This window comes from Callorhinchus milii, unplaced genomic scaffold (assembly GCF_018977255.1).
Source record: "Callorhinchus milii isolate IMCB2004 unplaced genomic scaffold, IMCB_Cmil_1.0 Scaffold3, whole genome shotgun sequence".
In the NCBI taxonomy this organism is placed as follows: domain Eukaryota; kingdom Metazoa; phylum Chordata; class Chondrichthyes; order Chimaeriformes; family Callorhinchidae; genus Callorhinchus; species Callorhinchus milii.
Window position 1 is genome coordinate 84,460,373 of NW_024704744.1, and position 23,809 is coordinate 84,484,181.

The 23,809-nt window shown below is 41.5% G+C and overlaps 1 protein-coding gene across 1 annotated transcript in view; it reads left to right on the plus strand.

Moving 5' to 3' along the window:
• Positions 1-23,809, plus strand: part of LOC103177989 (THADA armadillo repeat containing) — a 170,872-nt gene that overhangs the window by 119,349 nt on the left and 27,714 nt on the right. Inside the window, exons 29-34 of the mRNA XM_007892437.2 lie at positions 277-392; positions 8,328-8,413; positions 17,290-17,681; positions 18,032-18,156; positions 21,251-21,323; positions 21,414-21,570. Coding sequence (XP_007890628.2) covers positions 277-392; positions 8,328-8,413; positions 17,290-17,681; positions 18,032-18,156; positions 21,251-21,323; positions 21,414-21,570 — 949 coding nt within the window. The remainder of the gene's footprint in view (positions 1-276; positions 393-8,327; positions 8,414-17,289; positions 17,682-18,031; positions 18,157-21,250; positions 21,324-21,413; positions 21,571-23,809) is intronic.

Genomic DNA, 23,809 nt, shown 5'->3' on the forward strand with positions numbered 1-23,809 from the left:
TGTGTGTTTCACGTGGATATACCTTTGGATAAACTACATTTTTTTAAAAAAAACACAACAAAGGGCCAACCGACCTATTCAGCATTTAGAGGGGCCTCGGTGGAATTGATTAAAAAATGTAATTACGGTTATTAGTTGGAAACCTCGGATTTATGGGAGCATTCTGAAGTTTATTTCAAGGGATTGCTTCGAGCTGCCATGATTAGAACGGAGGTAAATTAACCACAGCCTGTCACTGCAGCCACTAAGTCATTCATTTTTCTTTCATTCCTTCAGGCGCTTCATTTACTGCACTCCTACTTTGAAACAAAACAAAGGACCGATTCAACCCCTGGCCAAGAGCTGCATGACATCATTGGCTGCACCAGGGCTAAAGTATGGTTGGCAACAAGGTAAGGTTGGATTTGAAGCCCAAGTCGGTGCTAAATATTTTAGTTAGAAATGAGAGCGGATATTTAAACCCTTTTGAATTTTTGTTCCAGCAGAAACACATCTTGATTCTAGCCTTAAAATTTAAAGGCTCCAACTCGCATTTTGTAAAACTCCTTTTAAGTCAGTCTAAGTGTTAACAATAATTCTTACAATTGATGTGGCGAGCGCCTTATCATGTCGTCTTGAAAGTGCTTCACAAGATTTACCGTAAAGTCTAGTGGCTTTATATTTTTCAGGCAAATGTGGTAGCCAATATGCACATAAGCAGTGTCCCACAAACAGCCAAGTGAAAGACCAATTTTATTTGGGGAATTTTTGGCCAGGACACCAGGAGAAACTCCCTTCTCTTTTTGAAAAGTCCCATGGGATCTTTTAACGTCCACCTGAACAAGCAGACGGGACTTCGGTTTAACATTTCATCCAAAGTACAGGAAATGTTTGCAGATAGGTACCACCACTTATCTTTCCTTTAATGTCACTTAAAATCATAGAATTTTGCAGGGCAGAAGAGGGCCGTTCAGCCCATTGTACCCATGCCAGCTCTCTGATAGAGCTGTCCGTTGGTGCCACTCTCTGTCCTTTCCCTATAACCTTTTATGTTATTCCTTTTTCAGATATTTGCCTAATTCCTTTTTAAAAGCTGTTATGGATTCTGCTTCCGCCAACATGTTTGGCAAGGCTTCCCATGTCCTGTTTAATCAACATTCTCCTAACCTCACCTTTTGCTTTTTTTGGTAATCATCTTAAGTGTATGCCCTCTAGTTAAATGTATGCCCTCACCCACCCCAGCAACTTTGTGATAGTTCAGGCCTGAAATGGAGAGCGGTCTTCATTCCTGTGTCTTGTAAATATCTCATAGTGAAGCTGCCTTGTTTTTGTTTCTCCGCCACTCTGTGAGGGGTTCTTGTAAACTAGCAAGGTTAAAGTCATTTTATATTCTTTCGCTTTTGAACTTTAGTACTTATAGAAATTTGTGCAGCTGTGTTTAAATACACAAAGCACCAAACAGCTTTAAGGGGCTGAACACGTTGTTCCATTTCTTCTGAATGCCTTTATAGGATAAAAGCATTCTAGACGATAATCTTATTGAGGATGAGTGATGTGTATAAAAAGGAATTGTTAACTGCCAGGAGTGGGACAATTGGAATTGCTTTTGGGGAAAGTTTAAAAAAAAACTAAATTAAGGTCAAATTAGGTTTGTGTCCACCTGTGCCTTTTGTGTTTAGCTCTGAAAGGCACCATATATTTGCAGATGGAATATTTTACTGGATTTCATTCCCTTCTCACAAATACATTAGCGTTGAACGCTCTGTGCCAGGTGCGGGCATCTGGTTTTGACATTCCAACAATGGAGAAGATACAACCATGGTTGACTGAATCAGGATATAGGATTGGGCATCTAAGGTATGAAGAGAGATTTGGGGGGATCTGAATGAAGTTTTCAAATCCTAAAGGGTATGGCGAGTTGGATCCCCAATAACATGTTCAATACAGCCCAGAGCGCCACAACAAGGAGCCTGAAACTCAGAAGGGAGCACAAGGTTACGTCAGATAGGAAGAGATGATATTTGAAAATAAGTCTGACCAGATGGACTTTTCTGATCTTACACAATCCTATATAATTCCTATGGAAGTGACAAAATTATTTCACCATTATGGCTCAACTCACTCCCTTCTATATATGTATGCATCAAATGCAAGAATTATTACTTTTATTACAGGTCCATTTCTACTTCTAGCTGTGATCTATGTTACATTATAATAGTAGGGTGACTAAAATGGAACAATTGGTAAAATGAGTTAGTAGGAACATGATCAGATTTTTAAAAAATGCTGAAAACCGTGGATATTATGGGCACGATTTAACTAAATGTGTAGTTCCAGGGACTGGAGGACCTGAGTATCAATTGTATATGCCTAAAGACAGGCTGGAAACCAAAAATGTCTGCCCCCACCCAAACCCCCGCCACACACACACACAGTAACAGAGATGTGGAATAGTCTGGCTGATTAATGCTGCTTTTACCAGTTAAAGATATCTAGCTAAGATTGATTACAAGAGAAAGTTAAAACTTAACTGATCAAATAGTGGGATCAAGCCACAAGTTAAGACTTTGAGTTCACAGTCTAGGCTAATCAGAGGCACTATCCTTTGGATGAGATGTTGAACTGAATTCCTGACTGCCTGTTTTCAGATGGGAGTTAAAGATCACAAGGCACAATTCAAAAAGTGAAGGGATTTTCTCCCAATATTCTGGCCTGCAGTCATCCCGATGAATTGCTTGATTCACATTATGTGCAAAATGGCTGCAGTGTTTGCCAATTACAACAATCACAGCAACAGCTATCAGCTGTGATCAGTTGAGATATGTTGACGTAATAAGGTGCTATAAAAATGGAAATTATTTATTCTAGTTTCTATAGTGAAGTCTAATTTTTAAAGGCACTCACTAGTTATTGCATGTACAAAAAGATCCCAATGTATTTGCACACCAAGTAGAAAAAATTCTGATAAAACACTTTTTTAAAAAAAGGCAATTTGTCAGCTTAAACCTTTCAAGTGTCTAGAATTGGATGAAAGCCCCTTCTCATTCTTAATGAAAGTAAAACTGATATTTAGTTGAATCTGTGTGCCAGAGAGTGAGTTTAAAGAGTGACTTAGTGCTGTTTTAGCAACTATGCAGGATTCAAGTCTGATTCAGTGCAAGTAATTTGCTGGAAAACTGAAGGAAACATCTGCTTACTGTCATTTGTAGCCTTTGGCTCCTCCATGTATTATTTTTGGAAGTACCAGTTTCACGTTATCGAAGCTCATATTGCCCTGGGATATAATTTATACATGTGTTCTGTGCTGGCGTTTTGTGGCCTATCAGAAAATAAACCCAGTGTGTTTCACTTTTCATGAGGACTCGGCAATGATATATTGACTGATGCTGGTGGATGGGCCGTGCTGTGCCTTATGTTTATAAATCTTTCGCAAGCAATTTACTTGATTCTAAAAATAATTCCCACAGTACAGACTCGTACTGATAAATGAGCAAACATGGTCGCAAATGTATTAGATCAAATGCTCAGTTCAGCTCGGAGCGTTAAAAGGATAAATTATCCAACTAAATATTTTAATTATCCAACTGAATATTTATGTGCCTGGACAGAACAAACCCGAATGTCTGTTGCTGTTGCATGTAATTGAGTTATAAGCAATACAATATCATGAAATGCTTTATCATGGGACCTTACTGTAGCTTTTCTTATTTCCTTTTTCTCCATTCCTGATGCCTTTTAGATATTTAATTATTTGAGTTTATTCATAACTTTAGCTTCATTAATAGCTTTATATATTGAGGCTTCCTGAACCAGATCCTAAGATCTGGAGTTTTTGACTGCAAATACTTCCATCACTGGTGGTGGAATCAAAAGCTACAAAGGGTTTCAGAAAGGAACTAGACAAGATCTTGTCAACTAAAAATGATTCAAGGTAGATACACTGGCAGAATCTTGTGGGCAATTGGACGTGAGGGCTCCATGGTGTACTTCAGCTTGAAACTGTCAGTGAAATGGGGTGAAAAATGTGACTGACGTGTGATTGTGATGATTCTTACATCAAGTAAAATTGAGGTCTAGCCAGTAAATTTTCAACTATCTTTGGGAGTGAAACCCCATTTGATCCCCCCATTCCCCTGCTCCCCAAACATTAGCTCAGTGATTCTGCCAGAAAACAGCGCAAGAGTGTCAATAGCTGCCGTTATTGTTACCGCCCAAGTTTGAGTGCTGATACAAGGGCTTAATACTAATTCTATGACTCCCAGCTTTCGAAACTCTTTTGCCTTCTTTTAATCTTTAAAAATATTTCTGTTTGGTCTTTAAGATAGTTTTAGTCTTCCTCGTGTAGCTGTCATCATGGTCTTATTGTGGAGGATTATTATAATGTCACACCCCTTTCGTGAAGCAGCTCAATGAAATGACTTGTACTTTCACTTCTACTTCCAGTTGTTCCATATTTGACTACTTCACCTCAGGCAGGCAGCCTGTGATTGTTTGTTAACATGTTCTTGCAACCTCCTTTCCTTGTCACAGCAGGTTTGTCGACCTATTCAGTTTTGAGCTGGGGGATGGGTGGAGGCAAGAGTCGATATCTGTCACCATTTGCGACTATATTTGGTTGTGTTTATAATTGTTGAGGGCTACCTGGATTATTTCTGGCATATCCCCATCAGCACCCTTGTTGTCAGTAAAATTGCTGACGCAATGAAATGTCTCACATCACAAAAACCTGCACATTCCTTATCTCAGTGCAAACTTCAAGCGATGGTTAGTGTGAAAGCATTAATTGGAACATAGATTTGACTTGCCGTTCTGATCTCCGCAACATAAGGGTGCTGAATGGACCCTAGAAACAGGGTAGAGGGGAGCAAAGAGGGCAATCCCTAGCATCAGAGGAATGAGCTTTCAGTAACGATTAGACAACCTAGGGCTCTTCCTTCTTGAGAGGAGGTGTCTTAGGGAAGTGTATAAATTTGAAATGGGATTATAAAAGTAAACCTGAAACGATACTTTAAGATGCACCAAAACAGTAGAATAGATATAGGTTTAAAGTCGCAAAGAGCAATTTCAGGACAGGCACAAGGAAGGGCTTTCTTTCTTCATCCAAACCAATCTTGTGATTGATTTGGATGAAGGCATCCAAGAGCTCTAAGACACCGTCAGGAGTGAAGAGCGCTATATAAATGCAAGTTGTTGTTGTGATCTTGTGAGGATTGGCGGGTGAAAATTAATGGTAGTTCCCAACCGTGTTTTATTCAGCGCAGTCGTCATTTGAACTCTGACACATTTATTTTCTCGGTCAACAATCTGTTGTTACCACAGCCCACGGAATGTAGTAGAGACTGTTTATAGATTATGAAGGCTGATCTCAGGCAGTCATCAGAATCAATTTATTCCTGACCTCTAAATGTGAATGAGGGAAAAGCTCCAGGATATCAGCCTCACATTATTCCAGTAGTAGGCATATTATATTTTTCCATCCTGACTCAGTTGCATTCCATAATGGTATTCTCTGGTCCCACGATAGTGCCATAGAGTGATTGATCATCCACATCTATAATTATACTCATAACCTCAATTCCACTGTAACTGGACATTTGTCCAGCTCTTGTTGAAAGGAGCCAGTTGGCATATCATTAGCCAGTGGTGGAGGAGAGAGTCTCTTCCATATATCTATTACTCTGTGGGGGAACATTATTTTGTCTCTGGTCTCACTTCAGGCTTGCTAGATTTATGTTCAAAGTATTATTGGGGTTGACATTATTGTCTAGGAGTCATGGCTCGCTGTATAAACGCAAGTATATTACTTTTAAACCCTGTACTTTACTGAACTTATGCTGTTATCCTGCTCTCTGATTTTCTGGTGAGGTTTTATTGTTGGTGAATATAGGCATGCACCCAAATACCTGTCTGGTTTTGTTACGGAGGCCTGGTTTTATACACCTTCACACACTCCTGCCAGCTCGCTGCTAATAGTAAAACATTGTGTTCCAGCACAGATTATTCCTGTTTATTATTCCTTAACCTCCTTATTCCTTAACAATAAGGTTATTTTTCCTGAATTGGCTTCCCATCACACAGAGGATTCAGTTCAAGATCCTGGTCCTCACCTTCACGGCCCTCTATGGTCTTACTCCCCACTACCTCTACGACCTCCTAATCCCCTACCATCCTGCTCGCTCCCTCCACTAACCAGGCTCTGGCAGTGTGTTTGTGGTTATTTTTAAAAGCAACTTGCAGTCGAAATGCATTGTGATTCTTGACAGGAACATAAAAGCTGGGGAAGGCTTTCAGAGATGTCCTGGCCGCACTCATTAAAGTGCTAAAGATTGAAGTACTAAATTCTCAGCACAAAGAGTTCTTCCAAAAGAGAAATTGCTTTGCTGAGTTTAGTAACATTTTTTTCAAAAAGCTATTGGCGTCTAAAATGTATAGCATCACTGGCTATAAATAGTAATCCTTTTGTTCCTTTCTTTAAAAATGGGATTTTCCCATTTTTTCAAAAGTGATATTCGTGAGTCTCAGTGATTAGGTCCTGATGGACCCCATTTATTTCTCTGGACAAATAAGTCAATGTATCTTATAAAAGTCTATTTGCTCGAAGACTTTGTAATCTGAATTAGCTGTTTTTTCCACCTTCGAAATGCCTTTCTGTCCTCCGCTACTGATATGGAGTGGGGGGTGTAAAATGCGCTATCAGTAAACCGAATGGTACTATGTTTAAGGGGTTGCAGTTGGGTATGTGGCATTTGCCGATAGAGTGCAAAAAATGACACTAGCCAAAGCCGTTTTGCTGTCCAGCAGTTTTCTTTCCATTCTTTCATTAGACTTTTGGGGCTTTTTCTTGGCTGAGGAAAGCCCAAGAAATTTTGACCATGATCACAGCAATCATGGTTTGTTAATGACCCATTGTATTAATAATAAATAATAATCCTTGCATTTTATGTAGCGTCTTATCGCGTCTTCAAGATGTCTCAAAGTGCTTCACAGAATATACTGTAAAGTGAATTAACTGTATATTTTATGGGCGAAATCCAGTTGCCTCTTAACCACCACATCGAGTCCTGGATGAGAGCTAACTTTCTTCAGTTGAACATCAACAAGACCGAGGCTCTCCTGATTGGCTCCCTTCAGCGCCTCCTCACCTCAGGCGCTGACAGCATCACCATCCATGGTTGCTCACTCCACCTCACTGAGCCAGTCCGGAACCTTGGGGTCTTGTTTGACCCTCAACTATCCTTTCTACCCCACATCTGTGCCATGACCCGCTCTGCCTTCCCCCACCTCTGCAACGTCGCCCGGCTCTGACACTGTCTCACATCTCAGGCCGCCGAAACCCTCATACATGCTTCATTACATCGAGGCTCAACTATGCAAACTCACTGCTTGTCGGCCTCCCCAACTCCTCCCTCCACAGGCTGCAGATCATCCAGAACTCTGCAGCCCGTGTCCTCTCCCGCACTAGGCTCTGCGACTCTATTACCCCCATCCTTGCCCAACTCCATTGGCTTCTCATCACACAGAGGATACAGTTCAAGATCCTGGTCCTCACCTTCAAAGCCCTCCAAGGTCTTGCTCCCCCCTACCTCTCCGACCTCCTAACCCCCTACCACCCTGTTCGCTCCCTCCGCTCAGCGGGCTCCGGCCTGCTTCACGTCCCCCGCCTTGCTCGCCCCACCATTGGAAGGCGGGCCTTCCTCTACACTGCACCCACCCTCTGGAACTCCATCCCCAGCTCGGATCTGTAACTCTATCTGTCTACCATCTTGGGACGTCCTCCCAACGTGAAAGGCGCTATACAAATGTAATTTTGTTGTTGTTGTTGTGTACATGGCTTTTCTCATCAGCAATCCACAGTCTAGGCTGGCACTCCAATATAGTGCTGGGTGTGCTGCATTGTCAGAGGTGCCATGCTTTGAATGAGAAGATAAATCGAGATCCTGTCTCCCTGTGGGAAAGCCATTGAAGATCCCATGGCACTATTCAAAAAAAGAGAAGCAAGATTCTCCTTGCATCCTGTCCACCAAGATAAAATTGGTCATTCATTTCATGGCTGTTTGCGGGACGTTGAATTGCGCAAATTAGCTGGCACATTAACTTACAAATAGACAGCCTTTACGGTAAAAACATGTGAAGGACTTTGAGATATCTCAACAATGTGATAAAGTGCTCATGTCAAATGAAAGGATTATTGATGCTATATTATTACTGTGGATTGACTACAAATGCCACTTTTAACTCCTGCTCCCCCTCCCCTTCCCTCCCGCGAAGAAAAGCCTGAAATTATAACCTGTAACAACAGTCACAGTAACTTGCTGACGGGTGCGTTCCATTTGCTTTTTCTTTCGCAGGCAGAACCCTTGTTTGCTAACCAGAGCAACGTTCCTTGACATCATTGGAATCCTTTGCCATCACTTGGGGAAGTTGAAAACAGAAGGTGAGATGTTACCAAAGAGAGTTGTAAGTCATTGTACCGAAGGGCGGCTCATCTATGTTCTGTCCTTCCACAAAATACACAGTCAATCCACTTTATAGTATATCTGGGAAGAGCTTTGAGATGTCTCGACGATGTGATAAGGCACTATATCAAATGCAAGGATTATTATTATTAAGCCAGTTGATTTGAGGAAACCTTTCTGAAACTCGACTCGGTTTCTACCTCCTCTTCTCCCCACCCCACCCCACGACCCCACTCCAAAATAAATTGATATCAATGTACTGGTTAATAGGGAGATTTTTTTTGAGATTGTTGCTTACTTACTAAATGGAGCACTTCATATCAATCTCTTTTTAATCTCTGCTTTGTCAGGCACCTTGGACTCTGCAGTGTGCTTTTCTTCACATTATCACTCAGATGTTTAGTTTAAGAACTGTGAAATGACTGACCTTGCCTCGACAGTTCGGCTTTTATAAACATCAGTCAGGCTCTTGGTCTGATTGATCTCATGTTTTCCAGCTCCGCTGTTGGCTGTAGTGTTTTTACCATAATTCATTAAAAGATTTAACTGTTCAACTCTGCCAACTGGTCAGTGAGGCAGTAACTTGAGGATATAAATTTAGGATTATTACCCAGATAAAAACATTAGGAGAGACTGGGAGAATTTCTTTTACACAGAGGATATGGAATGCCATGATATGTTTTTTGACAGGGTGACCAGGGAAAAACGATTTTCACTGGTAGTGATTAGGAGACATGGATAAAAGATAGTCACAGGATGAGCGAAAGGAGAGTTTAGGATAAACAGAGAGTTGTTGGGCTGTGGAATGTCAAGTAAGGTGTAGAGGCAGAGTCCATTGCGGTTGGTTTCAAAAGGGAAGTAGACAGGTACATGAAGTTAGTGGCTTGAAGGTGTATGGGTATAGGACAGGACAATGGGATTGAAAGTACAGCTTTGAGCTCTGAGAGCTGGTGCAGACTCAATGGGCTGAATAGCCTCCTTCTGTGCTGTAATTTTCTATGACTCTACGAATGCCCTGTCAAAAGCAATGGCTGAAGACAGAATCCACATTGAATATTCCGCCTGCAAAATCCACAGACACATAGTCACTACGCTTTTAAAAAGCAATAGTAATAATAATTTGAAAAGAAAAAAACTATATAAAAGTATGAGGAAAGGGCAAGGCGTGGACTAACCAGAGAGCTCTTTACAGAGCTGACACAGGCACAGTCGGCCAAATCTCAACTCCAGAAGCTCTTATGTTGTGCAATGAGTGATGTGCAGAAGTGAATCAACTGCATTGCCGCATGCAAGTTTCTTTCACTTCTTCCTCCTTTTGGAGCAAGTCAGCAAAGTTTGGTAAGTCGTTGGAGGAGGAACTTTGCATGGCATAGGGTATGAGTTGCTGATGGAAGGCCAGAAATAGAGGCAATTTAAATAAAAGGAAAGCACATTTACAGGACATTTCAAACAGTTGGCTATCATCAGCTGAAAAAATCAACCTCACTTCCTCTTTTGGATTGACCAGCTGTGTACGTCCAGTGATGTTGCCGTGGTGGCCAAATGTATTGGTGTGCCTGGAGCACCAAACAACAACAACAACAAGATTCCATTTATAGAGCGCCTTTCACGTCGGGAGGATGTCCCAGGGCGCTGTACAGTTGGGTTAGGACCCGAGCAGGGGGGAAATGGTCAGGGTGAGGGGAGGGAAGGGAGGGAGCGAGGAAGGGGTAGAGAGTCGAGAGGGGAGCTGAAGGCACGGTCATAGAGAAAGGTCTTGAGACCGCGCACCCAAAATGGCCGCAGGAAGTAGACAGGCCCTGAAATATCCAATTACGGAAACTTGCACGTGGGGTAATTAATCTGGAGGCGGCTCTGGGTGTGAAGATGATGATAAATAATAATAATAATAATAATCATCCTTGCACTTCGTGTACCATTGATTACATGAAAACATCTCAGAGGGCTTTGCTGGCAATTACTGTCTATTGATGGCTATTTTAAGCACAGCAAAGTCCATCAAACAACCATGAAATAAGTTAAATAAATAAACAGGATTGTTGAAAGAAAAAATTAGCAAATGAACCCATAAATTTCTCATTCTCCTCATGCACGGCTGTTCTGAGTGCAGCATAGGCAGAGATGCTGTGAGAGAGACCTGGAAGTGACTTGATAAAGAACATAAAGCTCAGGGAACATGAGAGCCCAATTAGATCTTCCACCAAAGAATGCACTGTGCAATCTGCAGTGCTGTGGTTCTGCCCAACCTACTCTGGGAGATAAAAACTACGGGTTAAACTGTGCGACAATGCTGCTGACTCCAGATTCAATAAACTGACTACTCCATAGGGTCAATCTAACGTTAAGGTCCTAGACTGGCTTCGTTCCCAGATGATGTTTAGATGGACCCATCAGTGGAGGAACCATAGCGTTTGACAAGACTGTTTGATGATCTGTGTCTAGACTTCTCCTTATATTCTCTTTATCTGAAACAGACATTTATGCACAATCTTATTTAAAGGGATTAACTACTTTTGATGGGGATCCATTCCATTTAGATTTGACTGTGAAAAGAATCTACACTCTTTCCCTCTTCTACCCCATCCCCCCTCCGCCAACCTTCACTAATGCTTGCGATTTCTGTACTTAGGTCCTGTCATGTTACGAAACGTTGCCCCGCGTGAAGGGCGCGATATAAATGCAACTTAGAATAATATAATAACCTTTGCATTTGATATAGCGCCTTATCACATTTTCGAGACATCTCAAAGCGCTTCACAGAATATACTGCAAAGTAAATTGACTATATATTTTGTAGCTGAAACGCAGCAGCCAATTGCGCACAGCAGTGTCTTATAAACAGTCATGAATTGAGGTTATTGAGGTTATTGTTGTTATTGTCGTTCTACAATCACAGTTTAAGTTGAATAAACTGCTTCCATCTGCACTGTCTCAGCTTTTCAGGCTGAGCCTCTTCCCCCTCCCCCCCACCTTCTCCATTCCTCATTCAAACATTGGGTTAAAGATTGCAGCATGTCAAATTATCACCGGTGATAATTATGACATTGACCAAAAAGGCAGTCAAAAGGAGTCAGGAGTTATTACTGGCCCCTGGGAGGGGAGGTGGGGGGGGTAGACGAACTACCAATGATAACTGCTAACTAAACCACACTAAATGATAGTTAGCAAATGCCACAGCGTTATGACCCCAGTATTTAAGTACCCGGTCCAAAATTGCTTACGGGGGAATGGGGCAGGGAAGTGGGGGTGGTGGAGATAGTCTCAATCTACTCCACCAAATATCTGAGCTGAGTCAGCAAGTGAAATAATAACTAGATGCACTGGGTAAAGCACAGTTCGCATGGCGGATTGCTGTGCTGATGATACATTTCTAGGGTATATTTTAGACCTCCTTCCCCCCCCCCTCCCCCCTGTATTACAAGCGCTGATGTCAAAGTAAACGAACAGTTGTTAAATTCCTCGTTTTTTTTAATCATTTCTTTCATGGGCAGTCAGCGTTCTTCTGGTTTTAACCACTGTTTGTCTTATCTTAAGTGGTGGTTACTGCAGTTCCTCTGTAAGAGTTCTGGACAGTTCATCATCTTCCGATAACACCAGTTGGTCCAAAGTGACTCCTTGAAGCACTCCTTAAATGACTGAAGAAAGCTTTAGGAAGTGTTTAAAGAACTCATGCAGGAAGTTTCAGATTTTTATCCAGGGGAAATTAAATACTTAGGCATGTCAGTATTGTAACTGATTTGGGTTTGATTAAGCTGAAATGTTTTTTTTCCCCCCAAGGGTTCTAAATGGTGAGTTTAATTGAAGAAAGTCTGTATTACGTTTAAACACTTAAATTCAAATGACAGTTCAGGATGAACTCTAGCAACATTGTTCTGTTTCCCCCTTTCCTCCCTTCAATGTATTACTATGAATTATCTTTGCATTTGATACAGCGCCTTTCACATCAGGAGCACATCTTGAAACTCTTCACAGGATTTACTGTAAAGTGTAGTTAGTGACTGTATATTTTGTTGATGAATCCAACAGTCAATTTGAACACAGCGCTATGTCCCACAAACAGCCATGACGTGAATGATCATTTTTTGTATCTGAGGGATTGTTGGCCAGGACACTGGGAGAAACTTGCTTCTCTTTTCAAATACTGCTTGAGAATGTGATTTCTTGTGAAAGTCCTTTTTCACAGTGAATTGTGGGGACCCATTAACCCTTTCTAAATGCAGACAGAGGGCAATACTATTAAATAATGGCATTCTGTTTAATATCGAGCTATTGCCAGGTTTGAACATGATAGATAAGTGAGCCTTTTGCTCTAATGGGCTTTATGTATCATTGGGAACAGATAAACCCATTGAAACCCACTGGAGGCAAACCCATACACTAGAGCCAAACCCATGCAAAATCATCAAGAAACCTCATGGAATGTTACCACCCCCTGCCCCCGCAGGCTCCTTGTGGTTATCTAGTGAGTACCGAGTGATATCGATAGAAGAAGATCCCAGGTTCAATCTGATCTGGTTTAGTTGTTCTGAGTAGTGGCAGAGCTGGAGGTGTGGGCACTATAATTGGCCTCTGGTGTTAAGAATCAGCCAAAGTTACTACACCCTCGCTCGCTCATTAGCCAGTGACTTTACTACTCGTCCAAAGACAGGATGGTTATCCAGTGCAGTCAAATAGCCTGCCAACTCCAGACAGCGTTCCCTTTCCTGATCACTGACCAGCAACACTCCTGGAGGTGAATGTGAAACAGAACCAGTGTTGAATGTGGAATGGTCGTCGTTGACCCTTCCCGTCAAAGAGCCTGCCAACACTTGCGTCAACGGCTTAAAATAGCAATCTTTTCATTACGACTTTGTTGTTGGAAAACCCATTCTGAAGACATAACAAACTGATGGCTATTTTTAGTGATCAGTGAGTGATAGACCACCCCTCTCCCCCACCCCTCCAACACACACACACTTCCCACTGTCAAGGCTGCCACATGAAGAATGGCCACTTGGGGTGAGCACTTACAGATGGATGGCACCCATAGTCCTGTACCCAGAGTGGAAATAAGATGGGAGTCAGATGCCTTTGAGAGGGGTGGGAGGGAGAGGAGAAGGAGAGTAGAATTGGCAGAGCAAATGAGAGAAAGAGAATAAAGAAACTTCATACGTTGTTTGTTTGGCTAACCAAGAGGAATTTTGTTAGTGCAGCTGTGCTGTAGGAAACAAACTGTACTGATAGACTCGGGTCAATGAAACGTTTTACCCTAATTGCCTGGCTTTTTGATTTATTTTTGCAACAGAGTAGTACAGGCAGCCTTAAATATTTAGTTATTATAATCTTTGAAATCGTGCAGCTGTGGTTCTCCGTCCCTTGTTTGCTGCAGACTATGATTGCACCACACAGTCTGATATATCTGTGTGTAATGTTACTAAACTGAGTGTATATGTGTGTGTGTGTCTCTCTCTCTTTTTTTGGGAGGGGAGGAGAGTAGGGAGACAGGGGGTATTTTGCAACATATTATTCATTTGCCGGTGTTATTTGGCAACCTATCTTTAGCACAGTTTATCTTTTCTGTGCTATCTTGCCACTAAATTTGACTTCTTTTCTTGCCGCAAGCTGAGCAGGTCAAACTAAAATTTCAACAGGTCAAAGGTTCTTTTTCCTGCTCTGATTGCTACGCTTGAAATCTTAGTGCTTTATAAATGGAGCATTGCGCACAGTACCCTTCCTTGTCTGTGCCTTTGGGACCCAAGGCCCGAAAAGTCTCGCGGTCATAAGACCACTGCTTTATAAATGTAAGATTGTACAAACTTTTGGATCTTTTATAAAATTCAGTGGAAACCAGTTTTCTGCAGTTTTCAAGAGACTGGCTTGCAAATTAAGACTGAATTTAAGAATTTTCCCAAACTATTAAGGATCTGAAATCTTAAGATAATGGCCTTAAGGCTAACACGATGAGAAATGCTGGGCCTTTGATGTTTGTGCAAACGTGCTATTTAAGTTGAAGTCACTGGAGTGGGAACTCTGGTTAATATTTATCCGTTTCTCGCCAGGAACATTGAGGCTAGTCCCAGGGTCCCCAGTGCAGAGAGCATGTGACTTGTCCAGACCCAGGTACCTTTCCTGTAGGTATCATTTAGTACAACATCACATGGTGCATTTTGTGGCCGTTTCGCCCACAAAATACATTAGAATACATTAGAATATACAGCACAGAAACAGGCCATTCTGCCCATCTGGTTAATGCCAGTGTTTATGCTCCACATGAGCCTCCTCCTGACCTTCCTCAACTAAGCCTTCAAGCATAACCTTCAAATATACAGTCAAAATTATACAGTCAATTCACTTTACAGTATATTCTGAAGCGCTTTGAGACGTCTCGAAGACATGATAAGACTCTATATCAAATTCAAGGATTATTAATATTATTATTCATTGTGTGAGCCATTTGTTCACTCAGTGTTAGCCTACAAGCAACACTCATTGGATAAAGAATTACTAATAGTAGTTAGAGTCTACTCCAAAAACGCCATTCTCATCAGTTTCTATAGTTGTAATACCTGTTACTTGTGTCTGCCATTTTGCCTCCACGAAGAGGCTCAAAGACCAGTGCAATGAGAAATAATAATCATTGCATCATTTGATATAGCTCCTTATCACGTTTTAGAGACGTCGTCTAAGGAGCTTCACAGAATATAATGTAAAGTGAATTGATGTGCCTAAAATGGCCGCTGTAGCATTGGGTAACAAAATGCTGATGGTACAAAGTACCTTTCAGCTCAGAGGGATGAAGGTTTTTTAAAAAGCAAAGCGAACATGGAAATCTGCTGTATTGACGTTAATAGTGGCGTATCTACCTGGCTCAGCACTACAACAGACTTGGAGTGCTCGGAGAACAATAGGAAGATCGCACGGGTTAAACCAAATTAGAACAGGAAATGTGAAACCCAGATACACAGGAGATGGGCAGAGATGGAAAATGTTATGGATTTGTCTGTCATCTTTGACCAATCACCCCTTCAAGTGAGGCAGTTATCAACACATCTAGTCAAAACATTGGAATGCATCTCAGGGCCATTTTGTATATAAATGGAAACTGGTTATTTTTACCGTATGTAAACTCAGAGGAGAGGGTTCATTTGTGATATTGTGTGTGGCTGAGAGCAATCTACATTCAACAGGAGAGTGATGTTTTGAGGGAGGGAGAATTCAGAGCAAAAACAGCCCAGATGAGTCTGGAACCTCACGAGTGTCTCTCGGGGCTGAATTTGTTATCACTAGAGAAAAGATTGTTGAAGGAAAAGATGGTGAGACATGTCCATGATGTGAATGCAAGCAGGTTACATAGAATCTCATGCAAAGAAGGTAGCCATTTGGCACACCTTGTTTGTGCCACTGCTGTCCTTTTTCTAATTACTTATTTTTATCAATCCCACTTTTCCAGCTTATTCCCCATACCCGTGAATGTTTTTTTCCTACTGCTCAAGTGCTTATCCAGTTTCAGTAATTGTATTAATCCACCTCAAGAGATAATTGAGTTTGGAAAATGCTCGTGGAAGCGCAGGCCACGGGTATCAAAGTTAGTGTGCTTTAAAGCCAGATAAATGTCATGTGAAGAAGGTGAATGAATTACATAGAAGGGTGCAGTTTGAAATTAGGCCGTTCGGCTCAACTAGTCCATGCTGGTGTTTATATTCCACATGTGCTTCCACTCTGTGTGGAGTAAGGAAACTTGCCCAAGGTTTCGCCCTCTGCCTGGAATTGAACTCGGTTCTCTCGCTTTCAAAGCGAGTGCTCTAACCACTGAGCTACAGGACTCCACAAATATAATTTTAAACATTTCTCAGGTCCCCTTAAAATCATCTAATCTCCAGAAATTGAGATGGATGTGGGTTTACCACGGACCAGAGCTAACCAGCTTCCCGTGCTTAGAAAATCAGGTCACCGCTGATCTCACTTGCTGCACATTGCATACATGCGCAGGATAAATCACTGAGATCTACACTGATTGGGACTGGCCTGTTGTGGATATGGAATCAGCCTGTCACCCAAAATGCAATTTGCCTGCGGTGCTGGCCAAAATCTTCTCCATCAGCAGCTGCACTGTCATGACAGTACTTCACTGTGCCAGACCCGCGCACTCTCTTTCTTTGAAACTTATTGACTCAAAGGCATGAGTCCTACCAACTGAGCCAATCTGACATGGTTGCAAAACAAAGCCACTTGTGTACTTCTTAGAGCTCAGACCATTGTACCCAACGGTCAAGCTCTAGATCAGAAGAATGTGGGTTCAAGCCCCATATCGGAGTCTAAGACCATAGCCGGGTTGGCATTCCAGTGCAGTACTGGAGGAGCATTCCATTGTCCTTCAAATGAGACGTTAAGACAAGGTCCAATATGCCTATGCTCAGATGTTAAAGATCCCACGATACAACTCAAAAAGTGTCATGGGCAATGTTCCTCCAGGTAAAATTGGTCATTTGCCTCATGGTTGTTTGTGGGTCTTTGATTTGTGATTGAGAGCAATTTGCTTTGAAAATGTGATTGAGCCAGGACTCAATCAGGATTCATTTAAGAAACAACTTGATGCTGTAATGGGAGGATGATGGGATAGGTATTCAGGAAGGATGGGATAAAATGGGCTAAAGGGCCTTCTTCATCTAAACCTCTCTTGTGATCAAAATGTTTTGGGAACGTGGAATGCATCATCCCAGAAGGCCCATAGATATAGAATCGATGTAAGGATATTAAGCGATATATAGAAAAGTGAGGGAAATTGGAATAAAATATCTAACGTGCTCCAATAAAATGATGGGGTAGACTGAATGACCTTCTCCTGTTCCTAATGAAAGGTAATTCTTTCTTTTAGACCCAGAAACCTTATACCTCTGGCAGGACAGTTGTCACATTGTACTGGAGTCGGAACTGGTGAAAGCTGGGCAGCAGTTTTCTCCGGTACCTGGACTGATCCAGTGGCAAAGAAGCATCACCAGACTATCGCTGCTGGTGACATCTTCTCGTCCCCAGAGGGTGACTCCGCAGGACGGCAGCTGCCAACCGGCCCGTGGGATTCTTCAACCCGGTCAGCTCCTCTGCCATCTCTTGCAGTCAGAATTCCACGAAGTGCGTTTGGTGACCCTGGAGACGCTGATGTTGTGGCTGGAGGAGTGGGATGAGAATGTACTGTTCCTGTTATCAGAAGCGGAGGACACACTGAAAAAACTAGCAATGCAAGAAACACGCTCAGAATGTCTTGCCAAGGTGAGGGATTATCTGATAATCGCAGGAAACCGCATCAGTGAGAACTGCTCCATGGCGTACATTGGATTTCTCATGTATAACGTCTTCCAAACTCACGTAAAACTCTGCATTATAACATAAGACACAAGGCCGTCGTCTTAACTTTATAAAAATTAAAACTGAAAAAGAAGCTTGTTTTGCAAGAAGTACTCACACACTGATTGCTTTAATGTATTACTAGACCGATAAAGTTGAAAGCTCTGCCTAAACCCATTCGAATGGCTGACATTGACTTTCTCCTTGAAACGTGAAGCCAGTCTACGTGTGCAGGCAATTTCATGATAACTAACAGCTCTGTCAAAATACCCTAGGTGCTGAAAGCGTTGTCCTATCTAGATGTGGAGAGGCTGGTTCCGTGGACAGTGAATAATTCAGTGATGAATGAGAATGAACTTCTCAAGTGGGTTTTGTCAATAGCAAATGCCACAAAATGCAGGTACTCCTCCTTCAATACTTGCAGAGTTAAAATTTATAGAGGTAAGGGGTCTCAATGAGAAACTGAAAGGGAATCAGGAAGGGAAGTAACATTCCGATGACAGCTGAAATTCCAGTCACGTTTGTGAAACCTGAACAGTCTGCAATCATTTATGAAAGTGGTGTTGCTTTTTTAAATATCCACATGAGAATTTGTGCCGTTTCTCTAATCGCTGCGGCCACATTTCATGTTGTTGTTGTGTTACAGTGTTCAAGGACTAATTCAGAAATGTTGAGTGGTGTACAACTTTGAGTGGGGGGTGGGGAGGGAAGGGATGGTGGTGGGTGGGCAAGGGAAAAATGTTATTCTGTATCGGCTGTCTTCTTCATTTAGGCTAACAGATACTGTAGTAAATTTCAGGCCTTGAATTTTATCGCACACAAATTTCATTACTAGAAAAATATGTTTTAGCAGCTGGGGCCAGAGTCTTGATAATCTGCCTGTTCCACAAGGCGTAACCTCATGAGTGCTTGCTACATTAGATATGTATGAATGCTATCTTTGCTAATTGTGTTCTTTGTGTTTTTTCTTTCGACCCGTTTTTAAAATTGATTTCCTCTCCCACGCATCATTCAATGGCCAAGAGAACAGGGAGCAAGCATCCTGTTTCTAGGGAGAATGATCCTCTTGAGCTGAATTGTTAGGAAGCCCATGAGGCTGTGAATCTACTTGGATTTTCTTTCTCTCGTCCCACCACCCTCCTCCCACCCCAAGCCTCCCCGCCGATGAACGCAGGAAACTAGGAGTAGGAGAAGGCCATTCAGCCTATTGAGCCTACTCTAATACAAATTAATCCATGCTACAACTCCCACTAATGCAGACTTCATCACTATTTTTTACTCCCCAAGTATCAATTCCATCTATCTCTCTTTGAATTCCCTCAACTGATTTCCCACCTAGAATCTATGCGGTGCCTGAACTTTGCTGCTCTCTGTCCACCTTCCTTTACCTGTCTCCCCACCCCATTCCCACTAAAAAAAATTTCAAATGCTTCTGATTTCCATCGGTGTTGCCCTATCTTCCTGTTTGATCTGTGTTCTGATCCCTTGACTGTAAATACTAATACAATCAAAAATTATTGGAAGTCAACTTAAAAATGCTAATGATGCACCATGCTGTTTCTTACATATCAGAATGAAACACTTAGTGTGGAAAGCTTGACCTATTGCACATCTGTGTAGACCTGTGAATTCTCATGGGGTACGTTTTTATATAAGTTCCATATTTTTTTGAGACTGCGCTTTACACACTTAATTTCATTGGGAAGTCTTCATGGGACCCCCGCTTGGAAAAGTTTCCCCTTTCCCCCCTCCCACCCCCCACACACAGACTGCAGGAACCAGGAAAATGAAAGCAATGTGTTCAAAGTGATTTGTTTATTACCCTGCGTTCTCAGGTCACTAAACTGATGGATTCAGTGGTATAGTTTTAACCCAAAACTTTTGATTCTTTTTGGTTCTCATAAATTACATGTCTTAATCTGAAAAGACTTTGAAGAGAGGAATTATTCATTTTAATGACCATGCAGGTTGGGATTCAGAATAATCCCATCCCCCCCAAAAAGTTTTTTTTAGCAACTACATTTTGCAATGTCTGGAGGGAGATTGCCCTCAAATGCGTATTTTCTCTTATAAGTCTATTAAAAAAAAAGTTTTTTGCTTTTAACTGAGGGCCACTTTATTTCCAAACCAAATATCCTTGATGCATTTCAAGTGAGCAGAAAGTGTATTGACATTGACCTATGCGACCAAGTGAGCGATGAGTTTTGCTGGTGCATTTAATATGTTGAAATGAAACTCATTGTAATGTCCCTCCCAGCCTTGGCACATGCCAACCTGCGCCTAATACTCTCCCAGGTTAGGTAAGCAGGGTGCAATCCTCCAGGAAGAGAATGCACATCCTAATCTAAACATGGGAATTTCCTCGTGTAGGTGGCATACACACCCTTACTGGTCAGCAATGAAACATTAGAGACTTTACAAAAAAAAGTGCGTGTTCACCCACTGACCTTCAGAAGAGCCCAAGGCAGAAAGAACAGCAGGTTATCAGGGAGATGGAATACCTTTTGATCCATTACAGTAATAAGCGAAAGTGGAGAATTAACTTTCTCTTCAAAATTAGGTGTCATGACTCCAGGGTTCAAACTCAAATTCTCCAGCTGTTTTACAAGCCATAACTTGATGCTAACGTGCCTGGTCCCAAGCATAGTCATTGATGGAGAGTCCAGGTCATTATATCAGCATCGTGCCCCAGTTTAAATGTTTTCATTTGCCTTGAGTCTGAGAAACCCAAAGAAGGAACCATGCAATCTACAGCACAAAAGGAGTCCATTTGCACATTGTATCTGCAGTGGCTCTCTGAAAGAGCTGCCCATTCAGTCGCACCTCCCTGCCCTTTCCCCCATACCTATTAATATTTATCTTTATCTAATAAATAGTTATCCAATTAACTTTTGAAGGCCATTATGGATACTGCTTCAATCGTTTCCTTTTGGTAAGGCCTGATGTACCTCCGTGTAAGTACATTCCTTCTAAATTCTTCCTAATTTTTTTTAGATGGTCTTTGGGGGTCAGTAAAAAATTATATCGTCTGAAACTGTGGACCTGGCTGGAAACTGGAAATAAAAACTGAATGTGCTGGAAATCCACAGCACTTGAAAGAAAATAACATAAATTGACATTTATATAACGCCTTTTAAGTTAGGGAACCCATCTCAAAACACTTCACACAAGTGTCTGGGAGCCTGAGCTGGGGATGGGAGGGAAAGATCACCAAAAGAGCAGTCAAAAAGAAAGTCTTAAAATCTAAGAAAGTAGGTTATTGTTTTCTTTTTCAGCTGCAGATTGACTTATTTTTTATTTCCAGCATTCCTGTTTTAATGTTTTCTTTTCACGGATGTTGGAAGCTTACTTGAAGGACTTCTCAGGACTTCTCTAGCGCTAGAAGAGACGTCTCAACGACGTGATAAGGCGCCATATCAAATGCAAGGATTATTATTATATATTACGTATTCCTCTGTAAGGCACTTGCACATTAATTGTCTTTATTCTTTTAGCACTGACTTGCAAAGCGTGACACTCACATTGGCCTCAAAGCTGGTTCAACACCTTGCATTACAGAAGCAGCAGGTAATGTGATTTATCAGTAAGTGTTGAGAAGTGTACCAATTTTTAGAAGGGTTTGTGAAGAGTTCTCAAATATAGCTCTGTTATTAATAGAAATCATTGGACTCCGAAAGTCACGACTTCAGACAGTGGGTTCATTTAGTTGCACAGAGTTGTGGAGCGGAGCAGCAGACAGATATCCGATTGACAGCTGCAAACGTGCTTATTGATGCTGTCCCATTGCTGCTTGCCAGTAAACAACTTTATTTAGGTGAGTAAATACTTCTGGCTACATAGGAGAAGTAAGCAGGAAATGAATCCCCTTGCACTGTGAATAAATTCTTGAATTCAAATGCATTTGCATGTAATTTGTTTGTGCTATTTTACCCCTACAGGTATTTGTAAATACTGCAGAGCACAGCACTCTCAGTTCATGTTTATACTGCAGCTGCATTTAATGCAGGCCATTCTTCATTCTCACGGAGTTGCCATGATTTTAACTTTCATTCTATTGTTCACAAAAGTCCCGAACCTAGTCACTAGTGACAAGTTGGACTCATTGTATCAAACACTTTAGCACTAAAGTGCTTTATTGGAGGTATGTGAGTTCTTCTCGGAGCTAAAATAAGCTGAGCTGGCTCCAAGGTGATATATAATATAATAATAATCCTTGCATTTGATCTAGCATTTTATCACGTCTTCGAGAAGTTTCAAAGTGCTTCATAGAATATACTGTAAAGTGAATTGACTGTATATTTTGTGGGCAAAATGTGGAAGCTAGTTGCGCACAGCAATGTCCCACAAACAGTCGTGGATTGAATGACCAAAGTTTTTTAAAGAGATTATTACCCCTAGAAAAGTAATCCGCCAGTCGACTAACAACTGGGTTCCTACTTACTGCTGGGTAAACAGAGGTGTATGGAATAAGGATATGCTTGGCAACGGAATGTCGGAATTAAGTCAGCCCTCTGAGGCAATCTTGATCATCCGCTTGCTGAGCCAAAACGATACACCAAGACACTGGTCATAGCAGTACAACCAAACTGGATCATCGAAAGGATTTGAAGGGGCATACCAATCACTGGGAGCAGGGATTCTTCCCACTTCGCTCCTGCTATGGCTGAAAGCCAATACCCTAACTGAGCTAGGGTGGTCCTAGCTAGACAAGCAACAGGAATCTCGTCAGACAGTACTCTCAATAGCTTTAGCTGGCTAAACTTCAGCGGTAACCCAAAGCTCATCCTCAGATCCCCAAGTGTTAGCTCTTGCCAGTTTACGCCAAATACTCTTCGAGATTTAGGGAAGTAGGATGCATCGCTTCAGGGAGAGAGTGTACATTCCATTCCAGAGATAAGGAAATTTGCATGCACAGGTGACATATATATGTAGAATTATCAATCTAGTCTAAATATTCTTAAATAATGGTGATAGCTTTCCATGCTTGTCAGCATGGCTGACCCATAAAAAAAATGCTTTCAACTGATCTGCCTTTGTGGACTCGAAGATTATTTTTGAGGTTTGCGTAGAAATAAAATGAAAGAAAACCAGAATTTAAATGAAAATCCACCGCTCGCCAGCCAGAAAATTATTTTATAATCTACAGATTCACTTTTTTAAGAAAAAATTGAAGGGAAGCTACAAAGCACATTACGACATCTATAAAGTTTGCTATCTTTTTCACATCCAGTACAATACTGTCACACATATTCCAACCTTTCCATTCGCTCTAGGTTGGTGGAATTTTAGTTGATAAAAAGGCAGCTCTAAAAGCTTCTCTCGACCAGTGTGGACCTCATTTCTAATTTTCTAAGTGCAGAAGGAAATTGACAGATTACGTAGTCCATTCTTGGATTGTGAAGAGTCTGTTCCAGCGGAGCCATCCACAGGTGCTTGTCATTCAAGACTGTTTTAAGAGCAGTTACATAAAAGAGCAATTAAGTTGGGTTTCTCTAACGGCAGTGTTAGAATAAAGGCAAATTTACTTATTTTACACATCTGCTGGAAAGCAGCTGTGATACTTAAACCCCACCCAGACTCTCCACAGCAGGAAATATGCTCAAACAATACAAACTACTTAAATACAATCTTAATCGTGAACCACAACAATAAGTATTGCAATCCATTTTGGAGGTGGGAAGAACAATTTTTTTAGCAAACTTTTTTTATCACTGGCTGAAAATCGACTTGAAAGGCTGGTTTCGGAGCCAGTGAAAAAATCATGATGCAGATTTGACCAATGCAATTCTTAAAGTAGAAACCAAGTGAATGCAGTCCCTGAAGTATACACATCTGCAAAACTAACACCCAGTCAGTGGTGCCTAAAGGGTTAAACTGTCGTGTTTGGGAACCAGAGCAAAACGATTATTGTAATGCGCAATGTGGCGACAGAGAGGATAGAAAATGCTGTTATTTAAATTGAATTGCATTCCTTGCATCCCATAAAGCTCCCGCAAATGAACCGAAAGTACAAGGTCAGAGTTAACCTAGAAAACCCACTGAAATCCCAGTTC